Source organism: Cnephaeus nilssonii (genome assembly GCF_951640355.1).
Source record: "Cnephaeus nilssonii genome assembly, chromosome: 14".
Taxonomy (NCBI): Eukaryota; Metazoa; Chordata; class Mammalia; order Chiroptera; family Vespertilionidae; genus Cnephaeus; species Cnephaeus nilssonii.
In genome coordinates, this window is record NC_137085.1 from 48,505,671 (window position 1) to 48,532,448 (window position 26,778).

At 42.9% G+C, this 26,778-nt stretch overlaps 1 protein-coding gene across 1 annotated transcript in view; it reads left to right on the top strand.

Annotated features, from left to right (window-relative positions):
• The window catches only part of SLC1A1 (solute carrier family 1 member 1), a 63,904-nt gene that overhangs the window by 34,117 nt on the left and 3,009 nt on the right, over nt 1–26,778 (top strand). Inside the window, exons 3-11 of the mRNA XM_079791148.1 lie at nt 8,742–8,834; nt 9,809–9,923; nt 11,159–11,201; nt 12,976–13,074; nt 16,247–16,431; nt 17,692–17,799; nt 19,697–19,819; nt 20,407–20,601; nt 25,581–25,715. Coding sequence (XP_079647274.1) covers nt 8,742–8,834; nt 9,809–9,923; nt 11,159–11,201; nt 12,976–13,074; nt 16,247–16,431; nt 17,692–17,799; nt 19,697–19,819; nt 20,407–20,601; nt 25,581–25,715 — 1,096 coding nt within the window. The remainder of the gene's footprint in view (nt 1–8,741; nt 8,835–9,808; nt 9,924–11,158; nt 11,202–12,975; nt 13,075–16,246; nt 16,432–17,691; nt 17,800–19,696; nt 19,820–20,406; nt 20,602–25,580; nt 25,716–26,778) is intronic.

The window sequence follows — 26,778 nt, forward strand, 5'->3', positions numbered from 1 at the left end:
GAAAGTCCCTGCATTGGCAGTAGAAGCTATCAGGCCAGTATTAGAATCGGGCCATACACCGGGAGTGCACACAATGCACCCATTCTGGAGGTGAAAACAATATAAAAAGACTTGCTCTGTGGCTGGTTTATGAAGTTCACCAGCATTCAGGTAGCTTCTACGCAGAAGCCTGATCTACCAGTTTTATAAGGAGAAGCAAAGAGAGCTAGATGATAATTAGGTTGTGGTAGAAAACCAGAGATGTGTCAGAGCTCTTAGCTATCCTGATGTCAGAGCATTCCTATGAGCTTTGAAGGGAGTGGCTGAGTCCCCAGATCCTCTGAGGTGCTCTTATTTAGACACTAAATAATGCTCTTATTTAGACACTAAGCCTCCTCTAAAAGCTCGTGGGGTCTTCTAAGAAATTGGTCCCAATGCAAATACCACGACACTTTGTGGTATTGAAAAAGTGTTCAAACGGCTCCCCAGACTGCTGAGAAAGCAGACCAGCCCGCAGCTTCGTGACACGCTTTGAACATCAAATGTGGACCTGCTGACAGAGGCTGCAAAGTGACCTTTAGTTGGTCCTGCCTGAGGACCAGGTTATTTCCTTAACTTCACAGAATAGTCTATGCTGGTTACGTAACTATTTTAGGGGAGTTCTTTGTATTAATATCTCTAAGAAAAATAGATGTCCCAGGTGAAGCATGCACAGAAATATATTTTGCATGCTCCCCTCTGCCTTGTCTCTTCCCTTTCATCATCCCAGGTAAAATCGAACCTGCAGAGACTTCCCTGTACCCTGGATTAACAAAGTGAACTCATATCCAGCCATGTTTTCCCTGGGCAGTGACCCTGTTTATTGGATCCTCATAGCAGCCCAATGTAACAGTACATTAGGTAGGACCTTATCTCCATCTTTGGAGATAAGAAAACTGGAGGTTGAAGAGAAATGAAGCTGCTTTTGCAAGATCACACAGACCTGAAGGGCAGCACCTGGGAATGACACAGAGTTTGGAATTTCATTCTGGAACATTCTGCTACCCAGGGACCAGACCCTGGGAAGAGGGGCCCTGAGGGCAGGCAGCTGTCCATAAATAACCAGGTCATTCATTCTGTCCACCCGTTTCTCAAGCTCCTCCATGTGTGGGCACTGCGTCCACACTGGTGAGCAGGCAGATAGCCTCCTGCCATCAAGGAGCTTCTAGTCTAGTGAGAAAGACAGAAATTAAATGAACCCGTTGATAAACTATGTGAAACATGACATGAGCAAGATGCACGTGAGGAAAACAGAGGAGCCTGGTTCATCTTGAGACTCAGGGAAGGACTCTGAGGGAAAGACTTGAAAGTAGCCAAACAAATGGGGGAAAAGGGGCGGGGAGCAGTCCAACAGAGGGCGGAGCCTTTGCAAAAGCCTTGAAGTGGTGGGGAGTTCCCTGGGCTACAGAGGGTTGGAGGAGGCGACAGGAAGGTGGCACCAGCTGGGACAGGGAGGCAGGCAGGCACCCTTCATGCAGGGCCTCATTAGCCGGATTAAGGATTTTTTGGTTTAATAGGGTTGTACATGTATGTGAAATGGCCTGATTCATGTTTTTTAGAGATCTCTTTAGTGACCATGTGATGAAGGAGTCCAGAAGGATGATGAAAGAAAGAATGGGGGAATGAATTAGCTGACATTTGTTAAATGCCTTCCATTTGCTCAGTGACACACTTGATAGTGATCATTTCGTTCAAGAATGGAAGCTACTCACTAGTACAAATTAAGTTCTAGGCACTGTGCTAGGCATGTTACAGATACTATTTCTAATCCTCACAATAGCTGTATACGATGAGATGAGGTTGTCCATGCACTCCTCACAATTACCCTTTAAGATGTAGAGGCACTTAAAACCTCCATTTGATAGTTGGGGAAACTGAGTCTGGTAGGAGAAGGCTGAGATTTGAGCACAATCTGTCCCGCCAAAGCCAATGTTTGTTTCTCCCCATACCAGTGGCTCTCTGCAGGTGACAGAGAGACAGGAGCCATCGGATACAAGGATGCAGCAGTGAGTTTCCTGGTTGTGTCCATTCCAAGTTATGAAGCACCATCAGCTGCCAGGCCAAAAAACTTCCAATAATACTTAGTGCTGAACTCTTAGTGGCAACTTGGAGAGACTGTCATGAAAACTTTGTTCTCCAGTGGGTGGTAAGCTACATCAGGGAGCTCTCGGAGGAGTCTTTTGCCCTCGGGTGTTTATTTTTAAAACATGCTATTGTTTAGTCCATGGCAGCTGCTTCCTTTGTAGTGTTTTTATAAAAAGTTCTAATCAATTATTACTGTTTGGGCCAGGAGCCAGGAACTCAGCTCATCAGAACCTCCTCCCATAAGCGAAAAAGCAAGTGTGGTTTCTTAAAATAAAGAGCTAGCAGGTGCCCCCAACTTCCAAGGACAGCCTTGGATTGTATTCCTGTTTCTAGGACACAGCCCAGCCTCAGAACTGTTCCTGACTATTGAGAGTAAAACCCCAGGATAAAGCATGGTGATGTTTCACTTGTTTGGAACTGACCTTCCCCAGTAAATGGTGGGGGCCATATTCTTAACCATTGTGTCATGCTGGCTCTATCCACCTGCTACAGATTCTAGACCAGCACTACCCAGTATGACCTCTGCTTGTGCTGTCCACTGCAGTAGACACAAGCTACTTGTAGCTAGTGAACACTTGGAAGGTAACTAGTATGACAGAGGAACTGATGAAGAGGCACTGCCTTCTGGATTGAGGTGCTATTCACACAACAATATCCCTCAAGCTAGACTCCATGTTCTCAACAGGCTCAATATCGCCCCCAAGGCAACAAAAGTTGGTTTAGGGTAGGAGTTAAGGGATAGAAACCTATTCTTTTTATGTAAAAAAAAAACAAAAAAACATGTATTTATTTAGTACATAAACAGATGTAAAGTTTGTCTATGGTATTAAAATTTCAGGTTGGCCATAAGGAAAAAATTGTCTAAAAGGCTGGGGGTGGGTGGGGTGTGGGGTAGGTACACAATAATGAAAAAAAATGGGAGAGAGGCACTAAGATGCTAAATGTGTTCTCAAATGGAGGTCTATCATGGATGGTCGCCCTGGAAACCGGGCCAAACTGCCCTGTACACATGGTTTCTAAGGAGACTACCTGCTGAGTTCCTAATCTCTGGCACACATGTGGATCTTTGAAATGAGCTCACTTTGTAAGAACACCGCCCATAAAAAGGGCAGCTCTGTTCTTCACATGGAAGGCATCGAACACAAGACTCACAGAGCACCTTATTTATTTATTGCACTGGGGACCGGTGAAGAAGCAGCCGCAGGCCCTGGAGCAGTATGGCCAGTGTGGTGATGGAAAGGCATACTTGGAGATGATGGTTTACCTTCATCCTCTCCCCTGCCCCTGTGCTGGCAAGGTGGAGACGGTGTCCTTGTAATGGAGTCAAGCTTGAGTTTGTTCATTCAACCATGTTGAGCAGCCACTAAACGTTGGACACTCTGGGAAAGTTTAGAGATTATGCTGTCCAGTATTGTAGCCATTACCCACGTGTGGCTGTTTAAATTGAGGTTAATCAAAATCAAAATTCAGTTCCTCACTTACACTAGCCACATTTCAGGTGCTTACTAGCCACATGTGCCTTGTGACTACTGCAGTAGACAGCACAAACAGAGAACATTTCCATCATCACAGGAAATTCTATTGGGCAGCCCTGGTCTACTAGGTGTACCAGTTAATAATGCAGTTTTTTTTTTCAATAGATGGTGTTACACATATGTTGTTATATATGTGATTTGATATGTATGCTATTTTGTTGTGTTGACAACAAGCTTCAAAACTTCATATGTCAAAATTTTCTGAAGGTGTTAACATCATAGATATTTTTACACTTAAAAATGTCAAATTTCATGCCAAAAAAAGAGCATTTGCAGGAAGTTTTAATTCATTACTTTATTTTGAAGAAAAGTGCTGCTGAATACTTCAGGAAGCTAATGGTGAACATGCTACATCTCTAGATATTTGTGAACGCTGGTTTAAATGCTGATGAGTTTAAATGCTGTTTTAAAAGTGATGAGTTCGATGTGAAAGACAAAGACGTCCAGGTCAACCAAAAAGTTTGAAGACTAACAATTACAAGCATTATTGGATGAAGATGAACGTCAAACTCAAAAACAACTTGCAGAAAGATTAAACGTTGCTCAGCAAACAATTTCCGATCATTTACAAGCAATGGGAAAGATTTTAAAGGAAGGAAAATGGGTGCCACATCAACTGAACGAAAGACAGATGAAAAACCGAAAAGTCATCAGTAAAATGTTGCTTCAATGGCATGAAAGCAAGTATTTTTTTGCATCGAATTGTGACTGGCGATGAAAAGTGGATTTATTTTGAGAATCCCAAATGCACAAAATCATGGGTTGATCCAGGTCAACCATCAACATCGACTGCGAGGCCAAATCACTTCAGAAAGAAGACAATGCTCTGCGTTTGGTGGGATCAGGAAGGTGTGGTGTAGTATGAGCTTCTAAAACCAGGTGAAACCGTTAATACTGATCACTACCGACAACAAATAATCAATTTGAACAATGCTTTGATCGTGAAATGACCAGAATGTTCCAGAAGACATGGCAAAGTAATTTTGCTCCATGGTGATGCACCATCACACACTTCAAAACCAGTTAAAGACACATTAAAAGATCTTGCCTGGGAAGTATTAACCCAGCCGCTGTATTCACCAGACCTTGCTCCTTCAGATTACCACTTGTTCCGATGGATGACACACGCACTTTCTGAGCAGCACTTCAAAACACACGAAGAAGTGGAAAACTGGGTCTCTGAATGGTTTGCCTCAAAACAAGAAAAGTTCTATTGGGACGGCATCCACAAATTACCTGAAAGATGGGGAAATGTGTAGCTAGCGATGGACATTATTTTGAATAAAGCACTTTTGATGTTTCTCTTGAAATTATCATGTTTTCTTTGATTACAAAATCCGATATTATTAACCGGTACCCCTAGTAGAACTTTGTAGCATGTTGGTAGAGCCAGTATGACATAGTGGTTAAGAATATGGCCTTTGTGGTCAAACTTGGGTTCAGGCTCCTGGCTTCATCATTCACCAGCTCTAGGACCATGGCATGTTACTTAGCCTTTCTGAGCCACAGCTTTCTCCTCTATAAAATGGGGGGAATAATGCCTAATCTCATAGAGTTATAGTGAGAATTAAAGATGATGCACTCAACATTAAGTCATTGCTCAGTACAGTGTCTGTTGTTATCCTTATCGTCATCATTGTGTATAATTATCATTGTTTTGGGCAGGTGGGGTGTTTAGACCATGCAGACAGGCATTTTATATTCAGGTTAACTTCAGTAATGTTCCTATTATAGAGGTTTTCAAAGATTAGGCTGTTTCCTTGCCTATGTTCCTTCCCTCTCCAGTGGTCACTGCCCCTATTCTCAACATCACATTACAAATTGTCCAAAAGCCTGGATTTGGGGGCAGCTCTGCCCTCAGTCAGTGATGATTGGGAGGTAGAGGGTAACTCCAGAGAGAGGCAGAGAAGTACAGTTGTTGATTTGAATACATTTCTGATATGTCCAGGAGAATTGTAGGACTAAGGTAAATTGAGGAATGGAAAACAAAGCTCTTCCTGCAAATAACTACAAGATAGTTGCTGTACTCCAACAGGAAGAAGCTGGCTGCCTGTTTTGGGCATGCATTTGTTTAAGATATTTCTACTGAGAATCTCATTAGTACAAAGCCTTTTATTGGCAGCTGGGTCCTGGAATTGAAGCAGAGGCACGAGCCCTCAGCCACATCATTAAGACAAACGAAGACATATTAACATATGCTGGAAACAGTTATCCACATAGATTTAATTTGTTTCACTGCTGGAAGAAAATCCTGAGAAGACATGAAACACATACCCAAGAACAGTTCTGCAACCACCCTGTGAGCCTATCACTTATCAGCACCTTGGGGGCTGTGAGCTGCTTAAATTGGACATCTACCAAGGGCCAATATATCTGAAAATACATCTTCACTTAGGTCAGGGATATAGGTGCTTATACAGGTGACTCAGTTCTGTTAATTTGATGGTTTTCTTGTTTGTCTTTTTAACCTAGCTTATTGTTATACATAATTATCAGAATAATATGCAGAGCTCTAAAATGGAATAGGCACATTTTGTAGTTATATAATATACTTAACAAACTTATATGTTTGCATGATTGTTTGCTCTCTTTTTAAGAATTGTGGCCTTAAGTCTCTTAATTTTGTTGTTGTTGTTTCTTGCAGAATTGTTATTTTTTCATTATCTTGCCTTTAGGAAAAGAAAGTCTTCTGAGTACACCAAACTGCATTTTTCCCAAAGAAAGAGAAAAAGATGATCGCAGTTGTTCTAGGATGTGACTGTTGCAGTGTGCCCACCATATGTATATACACTGAGTGGCCAGATTATTATGATCTCTGAACGCATAATAATCTGACCACTCAGTGTATATCCTATATAATAAAAGGCTAATATGCAAATTGTCCCCTCAACCAGGAGTTCGAACTCCCATGTCCCCTCCGCCTGGCCAGGCTGGCCGGACCCCACCCATGCACAAATTCATGCACCAGGCCTCTAATACACACACACACACACACACACACACACACACACACACACACACACACACACACACTGAGTGGCCAGATGTTGGAGAATGGGCCCTTAACAACATTCTGGGGTGGCTGTTAAAGAAACCAGAGCCCCTTCCCTCAAAATGTTAACTTCCAAAGAAGCAATCAACAGTCAGAGGAATGATGTGTTTAGAGTGAGAGGTGATAGCTTCCTTATAGATTTTTCCTGTATCAAATTTGTTCAATTGTATGTGAGGAGCATAATCCTCCAGTCACTTAAAAAAATAGACAGCCTTTTATAGTGTGAGGAGTGAATATAAAAGCTACCTGTGCGTACTGATAGCCTACAGATTTACTACCTTTTCTCTGGGGTTGCTTCATGACAATCTCTTCATTTTCCTGCTGCCCTGTACTTCAGGTTTTGCAAACAGTATGACACAACTCATGCATGTTGCAAGCTCAAGAAATCATTTTCTTTAGTGAACAAAATGTGATTCTCTTTTTGGAAATCAGGCGGGGTAGTCTGAAACCTCCAAGTGACAGCTTGCTGAAAGATGGTTTGGTTGTTTCTCATGTGTCCCACATAGGAGAGATCTAGTTAGCTGCATCATTGACTCCATTTATATGAGCATCCTTGATGGATGGCAAGGCCTTCTAGCGAGGAGAGGTGTATGCCTCCCACCTCTGCAGCCATCCTTGGCATTCTAGACAACCCTTGCAAGTCCAGGCAACATTCAATATTTTTATTGGCAGTCAAAGTTCATTTGAAACCGCATCAAACAACGTGGCCATATATCTCTTAAAACACCTATGCTTTCAGAAATTTTTATTTATATTCTGCCTCTGTAAAATGGAATCTTTGTTAGCCCTGGCAGGTGTGGTTCAGTTGGTTGAACATTGTCCCCTGCAGAGAGAGGTCACCAATTTGATTCCTGGTCAGGGCACATGCCCAGGTTGTGGGCTCAATCCCCAATAGTGGGTATGCGAGAGGCAGCCCATCCATGTTTCCTTCTCTCATCGATGTTTCTCTCTCTCCCTCTCTCTTCATCTCTCTCTGAAAATCAATAAAAACATTTTAACAATAAAATAAAATGGGAATTTTTAGGTGTGTCACAATCAAAGCCACACACAATAAAATTAACATAGAAGCAATATGAAAATCAATAAAAGAAGAAGAAAATATGCTAGCCAGGATGGTTAGTGAAATTACTGTGATTTATTACTGACTTTGGCCCTGAGACTACCTAAAGATCTAGCAGTGAGTAGATGATTAAATGCATTATGGTACAGCCCCATGACAAATTATGTAGCCTTCCTTGGGGTGAATTTATAACAATAAGGAAAATGTTTATAATACAGTATTAAGAAGAGAGGGGATTAAAAACTATAAAATTATCTCAGCTATGTTTACAAAGAATTGAAGAAAACATATTGGAAGATAATTCACCAGAATATTGACTATGGCTGATGAGCTGAAGTTATTTTTGTTTTCTTTATATTTTTCTCTTTTTAATCAGATAATTTCAACATCATGAACACATATGTAAAAGTTATCTTTTTAGTTGACTCTGAGCTTCCTAACAAAAGGCAGAAGGGGTTATTTGATTTTCATTACGTGAGGAAAGAATTATCTCAGTTCTTTAAAATAAACTCTTCCTTGATATTGAATTCCAAAAGGATGTTGAGTGACATAGTATACAAATCTTGATAACGTTCTCCTTTTTCATATATTTAAATTTTTTATTTTATTTTTTCCATCATCATGTATCCCCTTTATGCCCTCTCCCACCTTTCCCCCACCCCACACGGCAAGCAAATGCAGAAGGAGGACTCCTTCTGACTGTGTCTCATGACCACCCCCCAAGAGGAGCCCAAGACAGGACTCTCACTATGGGCAGCGGCAGTGAGGGCTTGCCGAGAAGGGGAACTTAGCTCGCACTAGGCTTCCATCTCTTAATTCTGTGTTTGGAATTTTGCTTATTCACCCTTCACATCTTGTCCAAACGTGTGCAATATGCTCAAAAGATCCAGCGACAGCTCTCAGCTCTTTATTTCACACCTTAAGGATTGAATCACCACTAGTCCTGTAAATCAGTCTTTCTAAAAGTGATGTGACTTCTCCCCCCTTTCAGGTGTCGCTGCATTGGATTCCAACGTATCTGGGAAAATTGGGCTGCGTGCTGTTGCATATTATTTCTGCACCACTCTCATTGCTGTCATTCTAGGTAAAATTTATTGCTGAATTCTTATTCCTCTATATAATTGTGACTTTTCACTTAAACGTGGTTGGGCTTTTTATAATGTGCATTTTTTATAAAACTAGGAAGCAGTATTGTTACACTACCATGCAGCTTTTTGGCTTGAAGTCTACATGCACCTTTTATATGAAGAAAATGTAATACTGACTGAATTTCAGCTATGGCATTCTTTATTAAAGTCTCTAATAAGAATAGAAAGAGGGTGACAGCTCTATATGTCTCCAAGATCATTGGGTAGAAGGAAGTGTAGCCCAGAGCTTATACAATCTTTAGAGCAATGAGTCTATAGTAGTGGAGTTGAGTATAATTATAAAAGATTTCTGGAAAGATAGCATTTGAGTGCATTTCAAACTTCACATAGTACTGAGAGCTAATGGCTGAGTCTTGCTAAGTATAAATTCCACTTGAAAGAAGGAGAAAGATCTAAGGGAACAGAGCTGCTCTTGTACCTTTGGCATTCTTTTGTGAAGAAAATATGGTCCATCCATTGTGACTTGGCTTGATATTTTAAGGATGCCATGCCTAGGTTGACCTTATAAGCTAAAATGAAGAAAATAAAGAAAAAGAACATTCTTGTCAGCAGGAGTTTCCAGAAGCAATTGTGGAATATAGCCCCTTAATTTTTATTCTTTTTTTTTTTAATCCTCACCCAAGGGTATTTTTTCCATTGAATTTTTTTTTTTTTTAGAGAAAGAGAGAGGGGGGATGGACAGAGAGAAGGGGTAGCCCTTTCATTTTAAAAAAAGACATGGGAAGAGTTCCTTCTGCTTCATTTAAATGGAAAAGTAATTAAGGCTGCTGCTGAAGTCGCAGCTGAGAGTCAGCATTTTGGCTGGACCTCGGGGCCCCACCATGTCCAGTGGGTCAAAGAAGGATGCACTGGGGGTGCTGGGTGCCCTGGAAGGGTCTCAATGCTCTGTGGATGCTCTCCTTGGCCACAGGTATCGTGCTGGTGGTGACCATCAAGCCTGGTGTCAGCCAGAAAGTGGGTGAAATTGACCGGCAAGGCAGCAGCCCTGAAGTCAGTACGGTGGATGCCATGTTAGACTTGATCAGGTGAGTGTCTTGCCAGCAGGGTGGCTTCATTGGCGTTCAACCTGTGTGGTCACACAGGGCCCATGCTTACTTTAATGATCTGCTATTGCCATCTTGAAATTTTTAATAATTTTTAAATGATTGTGCATTTTCATTTTGCCCTGGACCCTGCAAATTACATAGCCAGTGCTGCTTGCTGGGTCATGGCTCCAAAAGGGCATGGAAGGAATGAGCTCCTCCGTCAGGACTTAGCATGGACAGAGATGCAGAAAATATGCTTGTGGCATAACGATGCTGGGTAGTCAGTTCTGAAGCACATTTGAAGAAATACATTTTTTTAATTGTACAGGAAAAAAAACTCTTAATTTGAAGCAGTTCAGGGCTGGAAATTGGTTAGTTAATAAATAGCAATTAAGGAAGAGAATCATAAAAAACGATAGATATGCATTACATATTTTGTTTGCAGTTAAAACTTAAACGCATTTATTTGCCAATTTTTTAATGAAGGATCCAGGTCTTTTCTTCGAGTGTGTCAGTTGATTGTAATTTCCTACCATTTCTGTTGCATATGCTGCAGGATGTCACAGAAATGCGTCGTCTAGAATTTCCAGATTCAGTTTCTGTGAAGCGGAGCAACAAAAACCCTTAGACTTGCAAAGAAAGCGAAGTGCCGAATCCTTCCAGTTTTCCTTTTTATTCTAGTTGCCTTCCCACACCTAATTTAACCGCAGAAGTTTTAGTCACTTGGCTTGATTGAATTTCCAGGCACTCGGCTTAGTTTTTATAGAAATCATACCTTCCTTCTCACACTCGTATTTCCTTGATTTACATAATTTTAATTCAGTAACGACAATGATATTTGCAGTTGGCATCAAGAATTTGGGAAGAAATGCAGTGGACTCTTGGTAAGCACACATTCTTATGGATGAAAACAGAAATGTGCAGAATATTAAAGTCGTCTCTTAACTGCGAGTGTCCACCTGCCAGTGTGGTGTTTCCCCCAGGACAGCATGTGTACCGGCTCCTCAGTGAGTCAGTTAAGGAACAGTTGGTTAGGAGAGCTTTCTAGTCTTGGTTGAAGCTTAGCAGGGAAGAATAAATCTTACTACAAGGAAGTATTATGCAGAGAAGCCAGAAGAGAAACCAGAGGACTGATTGATTCTATGTTACACTCATTTCCGTCCATGTACTGGGTATGACAAACAAAACAAAACACGGTTGCCTTAACATAATACTGCTTTTCATGTCTCCAACAGGAATATGTTCCCTGAGAACCTTGTCCAAGCCTGTTTTCAGCAGGTAATACTGACTTTTGCCCACATCGCTCCCCTCTTCCCACTATCAATTACATTTTTTTTTCCTGCCATAACCCAACAAATGGAATTAGCCCATCAAAAATGGCAGGAGATGTACCTGGGAATGGAGGAATTTCAGGTGCCTCCTCTGTACTGTGTCCCTGGTCTTTCGGTCACAGTGAAGTAAGTGCCTGTTGTAGCTTATTCTGCTCCCTTTTCCTTTATGTCCCATTCCTCCCTCCCCCCCCCCCAAAAAAAAAGGGGGCTCAAATGGAGCAAGTCAGAAAAAATGTCAAGCAATGAATATTTTCTTTTTTTAATTTCTCTTTATTGTTGAAAGTATTACAGATATCCCCTTTTTCCGCCATTGACCCCCTCTACCCTGCCAATGAATGTTTTAGAACATGGCTTCTCATACCTATTTTTGTAGAGCCACATTGTACTATATTTGTGAATAGACTTAGACTGTCAGGAGATGCCACGCAGTGGGAAAAGTAGCCTTCATCTCCTCTTTCACTCTGTGGGCAGATCAGTATCGGACCCACAAGGTGGCTGGCGTTCCTGGTATTTGGTCTTTTCCTTAATCATTCTGTCCCCATTGCTGACACTCTAAGGAGCAATATAACAACACCATGATTTTTTTTTTTCTCTAGGAAAGTTTAAAAATCTCTCTACTCCATTTTCCTCACATCTTTTTCTCTTGTTTGTCTATGCACTTAGACAGCTGAGTCTATCGCAAACTGCTGAATTGATTTACATAAATTATATGAACAGAGACCCCTGTGTATACCAACAGGCACCGCAATTAAACTGCCCGCTGCCGATCTCCGAGCAGCACAGAACCACCTCTATTTCAGGGGTGCCTTTGCGCTTCAGCCACAGTGGTCATTTGTGAGGTTCTCGGTGTTGGCAGAGCCTGTAGGCGTGACTTTTATGCCTGGTGTGAGGGTATACTAGCTCTTTCTTCAACCTCTCTGCTGAAGCCCCACACAACCCGATGGGGCTGAAGGAGGGGGAGTCAACAGAAATCTCATGGAGTAGCCCTAAAAAGACTGTTGATTTTGGAACAACCATGTAGTTGTTGATGTTTATTAAAGTCATAGTGACTGGAAGGTAGGGGAGGGTGGGGATAAGGGGGAAGAGATCAACCAAAGGACTTGTGTGCATGCATATGAGCCTAACCAGTGGTCATGGACAACAGGGGGGTGGGGGCATGCGTGGGGAGGGGTTTGGGATGGGAATGGGGGGATGAGGACAATTATGTGATACCTTAATCAATAAAGAAATTTTTAAAAAAAAGATTTAAAAAAAAAAACCTGTGTTGCAGATAAAGACAGGAAAAATATAAAAAATAAATTCATAGTGACTACATTTATCAAAATGGTGAGTTTTCTCCCAGGTTAAAAATGATAAATAGAATTAAAAAATGATGCACAGGATTCCTGTAGAGTCTGTCTGTTAAAGCACCTACAAATAACACCAATACTTCCGTTCACGTTGTTGCTCCATTAACTCGTCCTTTCTTATGAACGTGAGAGAACATTTTGACATCATTGAATGGTGGCTGGGGGCGTCAGGGGTTTGGATTTCTCAACTCCACTTTTGGTTCCAAAGCCTCAGAGGAGGTTCTGTCAACACCTGGAGCCAGCAGAGGCGTCGGAGGTAGAACCTTTCCGTGGTGCTGGTTTGCCCAAAGTAACTGTATTCCCGTGATTTAGCCTCGGGCGCTTAAAAACTTCCTTCATTGGTTTCTTGTGTTTTCTTCTTCTAACGTGCAGTATAAAACCACGCGGAAAGAAGTGAGTCCTCCCAGTGAGCCAGGGATGAATATGACGGGAGCATCTGTCACAGCCGTCATGACAACTGCTGTTGCCAAGGTACTGGCTGCTTCCTTCCTTGTCGCCCACACCCCCTCCCCAGGAGTCAGGGCCTCAGTTGTGAGTGAGCAGGAGATGGAAGTATAGTCCATCCTCATTAATTGTGCATTCCACACTTTGTGAGTTCACCTACTTGCTAAAATGTATTTGCAACCTCAAAACCAACCCTCAGGCGTTTTCATGTCATTCGCAGGTGTGCGTGGAGCGGTGACAAAATTTAAGTCGCCCAGTGCACATGTGTTCCCAGCTGAGGCTGAACACAGCTATGCTCTGCCTTCTTGTTTCAGCTCTCATACTATTAACACCTGTCTTTCCGTGCTGCGCCTATGCCACATTTTCACAGTTTTGTACTTTTCATGGTAATCTCACTGTTTAAAATATCCCCCAACCACAGTGCTCAAGTGCTGTCTGTGGTTCCTAAATGCAAGAGGGCTGCAGCGTGCCTTCCAGAGAATACAGTAGGTTAGATACACTTCATTCAGGCATGAGTTCTAGTGTGTGGGTTGTGAATTCAATGTTAATGAATCAACAGTATATATGAAATAAGGTCGTCTCTGAACAGAAATTTGCATAAAGTAGGTCATGTGTGGATTACTTGATGAAAATGTTGTGAACATTGATTCCCAAGAACTTACTCAGACATTTTCCCTAGAAACAATGAATTAGTATTCGCTAATTCAGTATTGGTGACCACTTCATAGACCCTAACTACCAAGAAGAATGAGCAGCCAGTGAACCACCCGGAGGGAAGAAAGAGCTCTGTTGCCTCTGTTTCTCTGCCACTCCTTAGGGTTGAGGTGCACGTATCTGGGAACTGCTTTAGGTTTGCACGACTATGTCAACGCAGATTGCAGGCCCACAATTTCTTATTTGAAACTCTCTGCCCAGATGTGATGCAGATCCATAGATTTCCACGTTAGATGGGCCAGGTGGTGAGTGTACACGTTAAACATTTCCCTGAAGTGGGATTGGCAACAACACTCTAGAATCAAGCACATCAATATTCTTGCACCAAATTTGTGAATATTCTGCCAAGTTAAAAGAAATAGACCATACGTGGCCTCGTTTCAGGTTAGGTTAGGTTTTGCCACCTAGAGTTTGCCATAAACTCATGGGTAAAACGGATGGGCTTTGAGAGCTTTGGGGATTTCCCTATTGAAGGCTTAGAATGTATGGGCCTGAAGTAATACGTTTTTTAGTCCTCTAGTAGATTTTTTCCTGAATGTTCTTTGTCTTTACACAGGAAGGAAAAATTTAAGGAAAAGATAAATGTTCAGTAGACTTAAGAATTCAGATTAACTAGGCCACCATTGGCTCCCTGCTTCCACCTATAGAAAGCCTTCACTCTCTAGTTTACCCCTCTGACAGGTCCGGGACCCCTGGCTCCTCCCTAGTTTCCAGGCTCACTTCCCAGGGGGCCCCCTCTGTTCTATCCCAATCAGCCTCCTTCATTACTCGTTATTCCTGCCTTTGATATGGTTCCACAAGGATTTTCTGATCACCCTCCCTGAGCCAGGCCCTGCTGAACATTGAATTGCAATAGTGAAAAGACAGATGTGGCACCTGCCCTCATATGAAGAGTGATGAATATTACAATAGGGAAGAACGGGGTACTCTGGGGCATCCAATAGGATGGTTTAAATTCATTGGGGAGCCATAAAACATGGGTAGGAATTCTCCAAGCAGGATACAGAGGTCCGGTGCAGGATGACTTTTGCCTTTGCTTACCAAATCATTTCTTAATGGTAACCTCACAGCCCTCATCCATGTCCCCAGGTTCCATAGGATGCCTATAACTCATAGCTTGGCTGTGAGTTAATTACACACCATCTCACTGCCATTGGCTCGTGTCTCTCATGGTTAGTTTTGTCTTTCCAGCTGCACTTTAAGACCTTATGCTTTAGTGTTTCTCTTCAGAACGAATAAATCTTTCCCCTTTTACTGATGACCTTATGCTGTAGCCACTGCAGTTGGCACATTCCAGTTGCTTGGTAAATATGTGTTTGATTAAATCACATCATAATTAAGAAATAACTGGTGCCCCAGGGGCTTGTCCATTTATGTTATGTCCTTATGAAATCTCTCAGTAAATCTCATGCTGTTTTTATACAGGATAAAGCAAACAAATGGTTCCTAATAGTAGGAACCTGGTTAACTTTTTAAAATATATATATATTTTTATTGATTTAAGAGAAGGAGAGAGAGAGAGAGAAATATCAATGAGAGAGAATCATTGATCAGCTGCCTCCTATATACCCCCCACTAGAGATAGAGCCCACAACCCAGGCATGTGCCCTGACTGGGAATTGAACCATGACCACCTGGTTCATAGGTCGATGCTCAATCACTGAGCCATGCTGGTCGGGCTGGTAAACTTTTATGTTTCCAAAATCCTGTTGGTCATTCAAAAGTAGAGGCAGTAAAGAATGTTCTTTTTTTAAATATGTTTTTATTTATGTTAGAGAGGAAGGGAGAGGGAGAGAAAAACATGTATGTGAGAGAAATATCTATTGGCTGCCTCCTGCATGCCCCTACTGGGGATCGAGCCCATTACCCAGGCATGTGCCCTGAGCAGGAATCGAACCAGTGACCTTTTGATGCTTAATGGGCAAGAATGTTCTCATGCTTCATTATCAGGATAAACCAGTAAATGTCCTAAAAATGTCTACACTGGTCAATATTTTCTGTTTCCTGCATTACTAATTTCTATTATTTTTATATAGCCTCCAAATATAGTGAGTAATTAAAATAACCCTGAAAAGTGCCTTGATTCTGAAGTTCTTACTAAAAATGTAAAACACAATGGGGGGGAAGATACATATGTAATACTTTAAACAATAAAAAAAATTTTTTAATAACGTAAAAAAATATAAAACATCCCATAATAATAAATCTTCAAAAGAAATATTCAAATATGGATTTGTTGAGAGAAAGAGGAGAAAAAACACTTTAAACTTCAATGGCTAAAGGTGGGGGCAATAAAAATGTGATACATGCATAGGTGGGTTTTGTTTTTTGTATTTTTAGTTATATTTCCCAAAGTATTGTTGACTCTCACTGGTAGATCACTAGTTTATTATGTTTGGCTATTGTATCTTCTTATTTCAATGCCTGTGCAGTCTAACAAGATTATAATCACGCATCAATATATTTTCTTGGTTTCGATTCACAGAATGAAACAAAGGAATACAAAGTCGTAGGCATGTATTCAGATGGCATCAATGTCCTCGGCTTGATTGTCTTTTGCCTTGTCTTTGGACTTGTCATTGGAAAAATGGGAGAAAAGGGACAGATTCTGGTGGATTTCTTCAATGCTCTGACCGATGCAACCATGAAAATCATTCAGATCATTATGTGGTGAGCAAATGCTCGTTAATGCCATCTTGTTCCCCTGAATTAGAACTGTCCCCTCAGAATTAGAATCTAACCTAATTAGAGTCAGTTGAGAAACAAGAGTCTTATGTTTCTCAACTGACTCACCTTAGAAAGGGGAACCCTGAATATCAAGACACTAACAAGAGTATTGAATCATGACACATGTTACTTTTTTGTTCACTAACGAGAGTCTAGCTATCAGCCATTGTGTTTACTGCCAAAGCCCTTGATCATCTTGTACCCAACTAGCATTCATGTAAGAGGTAGCTCCTAAAGGCATGATTTGAAGGGCTTCCCTGCACATCAAAACACAAAGTGCTTTCCTTAGTAGGCCCCATGCAGAAGTGATATTCCAGATACTTACAACAGGTACAGCACGAGCACTAACCCACCCAAACGAAAGCTGCCTGCGTACCTGCCCTGTCTCGGAGATGCCGAAAAGTCCACCTTTCCTCAGAGACCTCTGTCCCACTTATCTCATATTGAGTTGGTTTAACATTATTGACTCCAAATTATAGACATTGACAGTGATGTAAAGGGTTCAGTTATTTCAGTCACTTAATCCCACTGCACCTCAGCTTCATTATCTATAAAAAAAGGGTAATAAAATCTCCCACTAGGATTGGGAGAAGCACACTAATTGAATTGATGCATGTAAAATACTTAAGCCAACACAAGACCTGTAATGAGAGCTCCACAAACAGCTATTATGACCACTTCCACTACCAGCTCTATTGCTCTTTGCTGATACTACAACCTGGGAAACAAGGTGACCATGCTAGAAAGAGCCGAGTGACCATATTTGGAGGATCAAACTAAAATGAGATCTTAGAGGTAACAATCGGTAGAATCTATATGTACTGGGAACAAGGAGTGGGATGTGCAGTAGTTTAGTCACACCTTTTATGTATTTATTTTACTGAATGTATTGGGGTGGCATTGGTTAATAAAATTATATAGGTTTCAGGTATACAATAACCATAGCTTCTTGCCACGTGTGTCCCATTACGGTAGCTTAGGTGGGTAGAATTTAAGGTACACACAGGTGTTGAAACCTGGAGCCAGTGTGGTCCCCCCGAGCCTGGGACTGAGATGAAACTGAGACCTTCGCTTCATTGTGCACCCTGTGCTCCTCCCAGCTGAGGGCGGGTGCAAAGCCGAGGTGCAGGCCACGGCTTGTTTCTTCCCCAACAATCCCACCCTGAGAAAACACCTGCTGACTTTGTTGTGCTTACTTCCTAGTTACATGCCGATCGGTATTTTATTCCTGATTGCCGGAAAGATCATAGAAGTTGAAGACTGGGACATATTCCGCAAGCTGGGCCTTTACATGGTCACCGTCCTGACTGGGTATGTCAGACCCAAGAGAAGAAACCTCACTTGAGCTCATGAGAGTCTGGGTTTCAGAGGGTTAACATTGGCTTCTCTCCCACATGCAGGGGAAAATGGGGTTCAGCGATAAGAGAGCCGGATGTGGAGGGGGGGCGGGGACTGCCCTTTAACAGCTCTACTGGAGGTGGTTCGCACTGTGCTCTGTGCCAGATCTTGGCAGAACAGCCTGGACCAGGCTTTGACACTGCCTTTATTAGTTGTATTCACATAATTTTTTTAAAACCCACTGGTAGCCAATCTTGGCTGTCTCCTGGCCTTCACTTCCTCAAGGATATAAACTAACCAAGCAAGTAAGAATAACCCCATGTACCCTGGGCCTGAAAGAAATTAGGCAGGCCTAAATAGAATCAGACTCGAGCAAGTAGGAGCAGGATGGCTGGTCGGTTCCAGACCCTGTTGGTGGGGCTGGTGACCACTGTCACCCCCTGCATCCTCACAGGGCCAGACAGGGTGCGGGGGAAATCTTCATGCTAGAAGGAATTGTGTAAAGCAGGAAGGCAGCAGGAGGCAGGTCATTTGCATACTTATTACAGTCCAGTTATTGGTTCCTTGAGGGGAATCGATGATAAATGGTGCTCCCAGATATCTAGCTGGGGGTGGGATACATCACATGTGCCTTGAAATATGGACCATAGGAATGAGTAAACATCATCAATTTGACTCCCACTGGTCAACGCCCCCAAATACCCACTTGAACAATCAGCTTGCCTATTAGAACTCGATTGTATTGGGGAGTTTCCACTGCATAGTATTTGGTGGTACTCAATCTGTGTTTACCAAGAGCATAGCCCTGATGGCTAATAGAGACGCAGCTTGGATTCCTACAGTGTGAGGGTCAGTCAAATCCCAGGGCCTGGTGCAAAAGGACACGGGATCATCTACCTTACTAGAGGCCGTGTCTAGGCAGTGATGGGGCTGTGGCTTATTATGCTGAGCCACTTCATAACGGGGTTCTGCTGGTTTCTGTTCTCTTATCCTAGCTAGGTTCCTAAGAGTAAACGAAGTCAGTTCCTCAGAGTTCTTAGCCACAAGCTCTCTATCCAGGAGACCCTCTTTCCACCCCCCACCCCACCCCCGGAAGCTGCATTTTCAATGACTACTTCTTACTATTTCAGCTTCACATATCTTTAAACTCTAAGCTGCCACATATATGGCATCTGCTGAATCAGTCTCCTTTCTGAAGCCCCCTGTTTTGTGTAACCCATACATTTCCATGTGGAACAAGGAATAGTTTTGGAAGACAGGAATAACAAAGAGAGTCGGTCCAAAGTATGAAAATGGAAGAGCAAGGGCTTCCTCCTCCTCATCGCAATCCTCACTTCCCTCTTAGACAGTGGGCACCATCCAACAAAACAGTGGTGAGGCCCAGGGAGCAGAGTGGCTGAGACTGTGAAGGGCTATAATAGAGGTTTGTGAAAGGGCCACAGAGTCACCAAGGAGGGAAGGGTCAGCAGGAGTTGGGAAGTTGAGGGAAGGCTTCCTGAAGGAGAGGGAAGTCTTACTGAGTCTTAGAGGAGGAGCGAGAATTCAGCAGCAGAAGGAAGTGAAAGCATTTTAGCACATTTAGCCAGAACAGCACGACCAGGGCTTGGAAGCATGATGTAATTGTTCTGTGAGCCCTGGAATGTGCATTCAGCTACTGGCTTTGCCAGTAACTTTGATAAGATACTTCATTTGCTGAATGAATCCCCTCATCCTCATATGTGGACTGGAGACATATTCCTGCCCTACTTCTCATTTTCTCATTAGGTCAATATGCAAGTTGAATGACATTATGAATAAAAAAGCTGTTTGAAAAAAGGATTAATATAAAGAGGTGGTATCATCCATGAACCTGTTCCTTTCTCATTTACAGGCTTGCAATCCACTCCATTGTAATTCTCCCACTGATATATTTCATTGTGGTAAGAAAGAACCCTTTCCGGTTTGCCATGGGGATGGCCCAGGCTCTCCTGACAGCTCTCATGATCTCTTCCAGGTAAATAGAAGAGGGGTGTCTAGAGGAAGTCTCTGAACCAAGCTTTTATCAACCCTCGCCTCACTTGATGAAGTAGTATCTGCAGCTTATAGTTTTTGTAGCTGCTGTAATTCAAGAAATGATTGCCCTAGCCAGTGTGACTCAGTTGGTTCGAGTATGAGTCCATTCATCAAATGGTGGCAGTTCGATTCCCAGTCAGGGCACATAACTAGGTGGTGGGTTCAATCACCAGTTGGAGCACATGCAGGAAGCAACCAATTGGTTTCTCTCCCCCTCTCTCTGAGATCAATTTTAAAAATAAAGAAAGAAAGAAATTATCTCCATAGTCTCTACCCACATCCTTGAATGTAGTTCTTCACCCTGCGGGATATTTCCAGCCCTCTTGGCACAGCCTGCAGCCCAGGAAGGGATTATGTTGTAACTTGGAGCAGTGGCAGCCATAGCACCTTCTGATTCCTGAACCTGTCAAATGTGCCAGCGTGCTTTGGGCTCCTGGTTAGTTTTTGGAGTGGGGGTGTCTCTTCTTCAGGCAGGGACCGAGGACCAGCATTTCTAAACCGTAAGTCCTTTGTCTTTTTATCACACAGTTCAGCAACCCTGCCTGTCACTTTCCGCTGTGCTGAAGAAAACAACCAGGTGGACAAAAGGATCACTAGATTTGTGTTACCCGTTGGTGCTACAATCAACATGGACGGGACTGCACTCTACGAAGCAGTAGCAGCTGTGTTCATTGCACAGTTGAATGACATGGAGTTGAGCATTGGGCAGATCATCACTATCAGGTGGGGGCATGGTGTCACCTTCATTCTCATCTCCGTTACTGGAATTGCCTCTAGTAAAAGTCGTCTGTGAAGGGAGATCAAGAGTGGTCCAGGGGTTGGGTTGATTTTCTTGGTCTACAAAGTCTGTTCCCAAGACTAAGCACAACTCTGTTACAAGCAGTGGGATCGTGCTGCACAAGATTTCTGCTTCAAGGTCTGGATAAGCCAAAAGCATCATTCTGCTCTCAGTTCAGTGCCTCACTGGGTCCTAGGCACAGAGTAGGTACCAAGGATTCAAGATTGAACAAGGGCCAGTCTCTGCTTTCAAGGGGTTCCCAGTAGGTAGATAAGGGATACACATATCTAAATAAATGCTGAGTGGTGTGATAAGGGCTATAGTAGAGGTTTGAATGGGAGGCATCGAAGACACCAAGAAAGGAAGGGTTGTCTCTACCTGGGAAGGTGAGGAAAGGCTTCCTGGAGAAAGTTTAGCTAAGTCTTAGAAAAGGAATAAGAATTTCATAGGAAAGAAGGAAACTAAGAGCATTTTAGATAAAAGGAATAGCAAGTACAGATTATTTTGTATGAGTGCGATGTGGAGAACATAAAGAAATGAGGAGTCAGGGATCATGTCATGAAAGCTTTGTATGGGGAGCTCATGGAAAGGTCTTCGACAGTTTTTCATACCATGGACAGATTTTCATTTTAAAAGGCAACTGGATGGGAGCAGGAACCATAGCTGGAAGACCAGTTAGGAGACTATCACAGAAGTCCAGGTACGGTATGAAAAGGCCCACATCAGGGCACTGACATGAGGGATGGAGAACAGCTAGTGAAAGAGGCATCAGTTAGATTTGGAGTGAGGGACAGGGGACAGATAGGATGACGCCCAGGATTGGTGGGTATTTCTGGGTTGGTGGATGGTGCTTACCAGAACAGGAACTAGTGTAGGAGAAGCAAGCCTAGATAGGAAGATAGAGTTTATACTTTTAGACATAGTGAATTTGAAATGCCTTTAAGACACCCAGGTAGAAGTATGCAGTGAGAGAAATGTAGATATAGAAGCCAGGTCTTCACTGTAGATACAGAAGCCAGGGTCCCCAGCTTGATAGGGAGTTAATTATCTGAGTTTGAATCTGAGCTTTACCATGATTAGCTGTAACCTTGGCCAAGCTGATTGCATTCTCTAAGCTTCTGTTTCTCACCCATAAAATGAGGATAATAATAGTATCTACATTTTGTGCAAATAGTGATCATTAAGTCAGACGATGCATATAAAATGCTTAGAATGATGCCAACGTAGTGAGCATTCAGTAAATGTTCGAAATGGATGGCATTGCATAGGGAGAGTCCATAGGGAAGAGAAAAAGACTAAGGACTGAGCCCTAGAAAATCCTAATGTTAGAGGCAAGGAGGGAAGAACCCAAGTGGAAGAGTGAAAAGGAAGGAAAGATGGGAAGAGAACCCTGAAACCATGGTATCATGGACACCCAGAGAAGAGAGATTTTCAAAGATTAAATGGCCCGTGGAGTCAAATACTGCAGAGAATCCTAGTCAAATGAAGACTGAAATTGTCTACTCAAGTAGGTGGTGAAAATGTCCTTAGTGAATTTTGCCAGAGCTGTTTCTCTGGAACAGCACTTCTCAATATAGTACCATTAGCTACTCACATGAATTGGATGAAGCAGACACAGAAGGTTCTATCATTGTAGAAATAGGTGCTGTCGTTGTAGAAACTCCCTACTGGTCAGCGCTGCTTTGAAGAGTGGATTGTGATTAGTCGGAGACTTTAGAGTGGGAGTTTGAGACTAAGCTGAGTTCTTGCGCCTACGCGAGGCTGAACCTGAACATTTCAGAGTTAATTCCTTCTTTCCTCCCTAGCACTGGGTATAGGCCTAAGTTCCAGGCAAACAATAAATTCTAACAGTGTTCTAATACAGTACATTTGTAAATCTTCCCCAACCCTAAGTCATAACGTACTTATTGCAGTTTGCTTGAAATTAACCGAAGACAAGTGCAAACTGGACTGTTTGGCGTATCAGCTGGGCAACTGCATGAACGCTGCATGGTCTGTCAAGTGTTAGTGGCTAAGGAGCCCATGTTAGTGGCTAAAGAGCCTCAGGCTATAGTGACCGCGTGGTTAACAGTGATGTGTTGGGGGTTCCAAGAGGGAGCAGTGGGCATGGGCACCTACTACTTCTAACAAAGAAAACCCATCATTGCAGTCAGTTTAAACGTTTTCAATCAGAAAGAGCTTGAATCAAGTCCTGCAGTTTGAACAGCAACAAGTATGTTAAAATTGAAATCTTGATCCACAGCCACGGTGGTTCCAGTTGTTACTTTTAGACTCCCCAGTGCCTTTCCCCACCTCCCTCACCTTGGGCTGTGGGACCCCATCTGCACTGAACTGGTTTCTAAGGAGTGGTTGTATGAGATGCCAGTTCTTTTGTGTCTTTGCCACTTTGTGATGACTTCCCTCCCTGCCTCAGTCATAGGTTTCCTGGATCTTTGTAACCTTTAAAAAAGGAATAAACTTTGGGCCTCGAGGCTACATACTCAATTCACATAAAAATCTCTCTCCCTGCTCTGGGGTATTCTTATATCAGACTTGGCTGCTAATACTGGCCCAAAGCCAATTACCCCTGCCTGGCCAGGGTAATCATTGACTTAAAGAATCCTCTCTGGCATTACCTGGGAGAGAATGAAATAATAAACGTTAAACTGGACAAGTTACAGTTGTGGCTCCTGTGGTTGATGGTTAAAGAGATTTGGGGACCTATAGTTTATCTCTTTCTCTGGCCATTTTGGACTGGACATCAGAAAATGTAGGTACCATCTACCCAAAACACACCCTGTTGTGGTTTTCTCATAACATTCATTTATCAAAGGTTGTAACTGATTAAAAGTAGGATACAGTTTCTTATCATGAAAGATAATTACAGGATTTGGGGCCCAGAAAGAGCTTGGAGGAAAAAGCAGCGGTAATAGTTTTTGTAGTGGTAGTAATAATACTAGCAGCAGGGGTGGTAGAAGTAATAGCAGCAGCTGCTGACGTAGCCAAAGTGGCATCAGTTTTTAAGCGTCTCCTAGATCCAGGTGCTGTGCTGGATGCCTTAAATGTGTTACCTCATTGAATCTTCACAGCAGCACTACAAAGTAAACACATCAGTTCCATCTTACAGGTGACAAACAGATTCAGAGAAGTAACTTGCCTAGGGACAGGCTGTTAGTAAAAGTTTTCTCCCTATCTGAAGATTTATACTTCAGATGAAAGCCAGTTAGATAGCTGAAGTTCAGTAAAGGAAGGTCAAGGTCAAAGAGCAGAGTTTTGACTAAATGGATTTTGAGTCTCAAGCCCAGCCTCAGGCTATAGTGACCCCATGGTTAACAGTGATGTGTTGGGGGTTCCAAGAGGGAGCAGTGGGCATGGGCACCTACTACTTCTGACAAAGAAAACCCATCATTGCAGTCAGTTTAAATTTTTTCAACCAGCATTGAAATAAACGTGGATTTAACAAAGAATACGTAAGTCAGAACAGATCCAAAGGGTTGTGCAGGCCTGGAACTTTGAGAGTAATTGGGACAGCACCAGAAATCTCTAACTTGCTAGAAATTGGGTGGCCATAGCCACTAAGAAAAAACTTACTTGTCAAAGAACTCTGGCCTGAGTTTAACCATACCCTCAAACACTACCTGTGACCCATACTGGGCAGATGAATGGGCACTGGGATCAGCTTTGTAAGAACTCTGAGGCTTTAACCAGTGATCACGGACAACAGGGGGAGAGGGGCATGCGTGTGGGGGGGTTTGGGAAGGGAATGGGGGGGGGGGTTGATGACAAATATGTGATACCTTAATCAATAAAGTAATTTAAAAAAAAGAATACCAAAACAGGCCGGGGAAAAGTCAATGGGGAGAAAAGGAAACGTATGTAATACTTTAAACAATAAAGAATTTATATTTAAAAAAAAAAGAACTCAGCCTTTATGAACTCACAAGAATATGGATTTGTGGCTAGAATCGGGGTTTCTTCTAGTCTAAATCGGCAGTTTCTGCATCTTCACCTTTCAACTCAGCGACATCCTGGAGGCAGTTCAGGCCTTGGCCCAGAGTAAGGACATGTCTCGAGAAAAATGTCGTGGGTGTCCCCTTCAAGCTGACTCAAATCAAGGGACTTTTTCAGGACCGGAGGAGAGCCCCTGTTTCCTCCAAAGTGACCAGATTTAAGGAAGTTGATGAAAAACTGCACATTCCAAAGGGAAAAATCCTCCGTGCCACATTTTATCTGCCCAAGAGGGATCTTTTTAAATGCTTAGCGAAGTTCACATGGCTGCCTCTCCTGAATTCGAGACCTTTTGTACAAAGTGCATCCACTGGCAAAAAGGAGCCGTCAGGAATGAATGCTTACACCTTGGACAGGAGTCAGCTATTTCTCAAGTCAGTGCCCTAAAGGGCATCTGCCAGAGATGTCAAGAGTCTTATGATGTTGAGAAAGTGAATAAAACCTCCTTAAACACTTGAGGTTTTAGCTTCACCTAAAATGCCCTTGCCCATCTGTCCATACCACTATCCCTCTACTACCCTTCAAGGCAACATAAATACCTGGCATATATTAGATTCTCATTAAATGCTTGATGGGTGAGTAGACAGAAAAAAGTAGGTGGAGAGACATTTGTCATTTGTTCAGGATGGATGGGTAGATAGTCATCCATCCCAGTTGGTAAACACTTGCCTTCCTCTTGAATATCTCTCTTGCACGTTGTGTGCCTCATGCAGTCCTTGCATTAGAGTGGGTTGCCCTATTTCCCCTGGAAGATAATACTCCCCTCGGTCTCCCACGGCCCTTTCATAAGGCAGAGCTGGTGCTCAGTAGATAACAGATTCTGATTGGCCAATTTGGGGACACAGCAGTAACAGCCATTGGGACTGTTTCGGGCCAGGGGCCCTGAAGGAAGAAATGGGTGTCTAACTCCTTTTGTGCTGGTGTGTTTTGGCTACAGTGTCACAGCCACAGCTGCCAGCATCGGAGCTGCGGGTGTACCCCAGGCTGGCCTGGTGACCATGGTGATCGTGCTGAGTGCTGTGGGCCTGCCCACTGAGGATGTCACCCTGATCATCGCTGTCGACTGGTTCCTGTGAGTTGGAATAAACGTGCTGTAGAATCTGCAGTCTGTCGTTCTCTCTTCAGATTGCCTAATGAGCCATCTGTTGCTGCTTTCATTTCCCTCTGACCAGGCCATCTGATAATGTGGTTAAAAATTAACTCCTCATAAACTTCAAGCAGTGATTTTCAAAAGCCAATGATCTCTACTAGCTCATTATACCTGGTAATGCTGAAGGTTAAAAGCCTTGGGGATTGGACAAGATAAACACAAAATAACGTGGTGAAGAAGGTAGGCAAGGCCCCAGACATTCCAAACCCCATAGGCCACCCTGGCCTATCCCAGCCCTAGGTCAGCAGCATAGGTTCAGACCACCTGGTTCAAAATCAGCCTATCTTCCCAGCTTCAGACCATCAGGGGCAGTGGCACAAGCATCGGCTTTGCAATAAGACTGACTTGGGTTTGAATCCCTGATCAGTGTCTTACTGGCTTTTGACCTTAAGTTCCTTAAGCTCTCTGAGGTCCTGTTGTATTATCTGTAAGATGGAAAAGATTCCGTCTGTCTCATTGGGTTGGTTTAAGGACTGAGTGAGCTAATATGGGAGGAGTGTCTAAAACGGTGTCTGGAAGGCAGTATGTGCTCAATAAAAGGCAAGTCTTAATTGTTATAACTAGAATAAGTTAGACCAGTGGTCGGCAAACTCATTAGTCAACAGAGCCAAATATCAACAGTACAACAATTGAAATTTATTTTGAGAGCGAAATTTTTTAAACTTAAACTTCTTCTAATGCCACTTCTTCAAAATAGCCCAGGCCGTGGTATTTTGTGGAAGAGCCACACTCAGGGGGCCAAAGAGCCGCATGTGGCTCGAGAGCTGCAGTTTGCCGACCACAGAGTTAGACCATTCAAGCCTCAACCAATAATTCTCTCTCTCTCTCTCTCTCTCTCTCTCTCTCTCTCTCTCTCTCTCTCACACACACACACACACACACACACACACACACACACAAGGAACACAGCAGAGCATCTGTGGTATGTTCAGGGTTAAGAACGTGTCTTTTGTGACCCCGAATGTTAAAGTTAGAACAAGCCTGG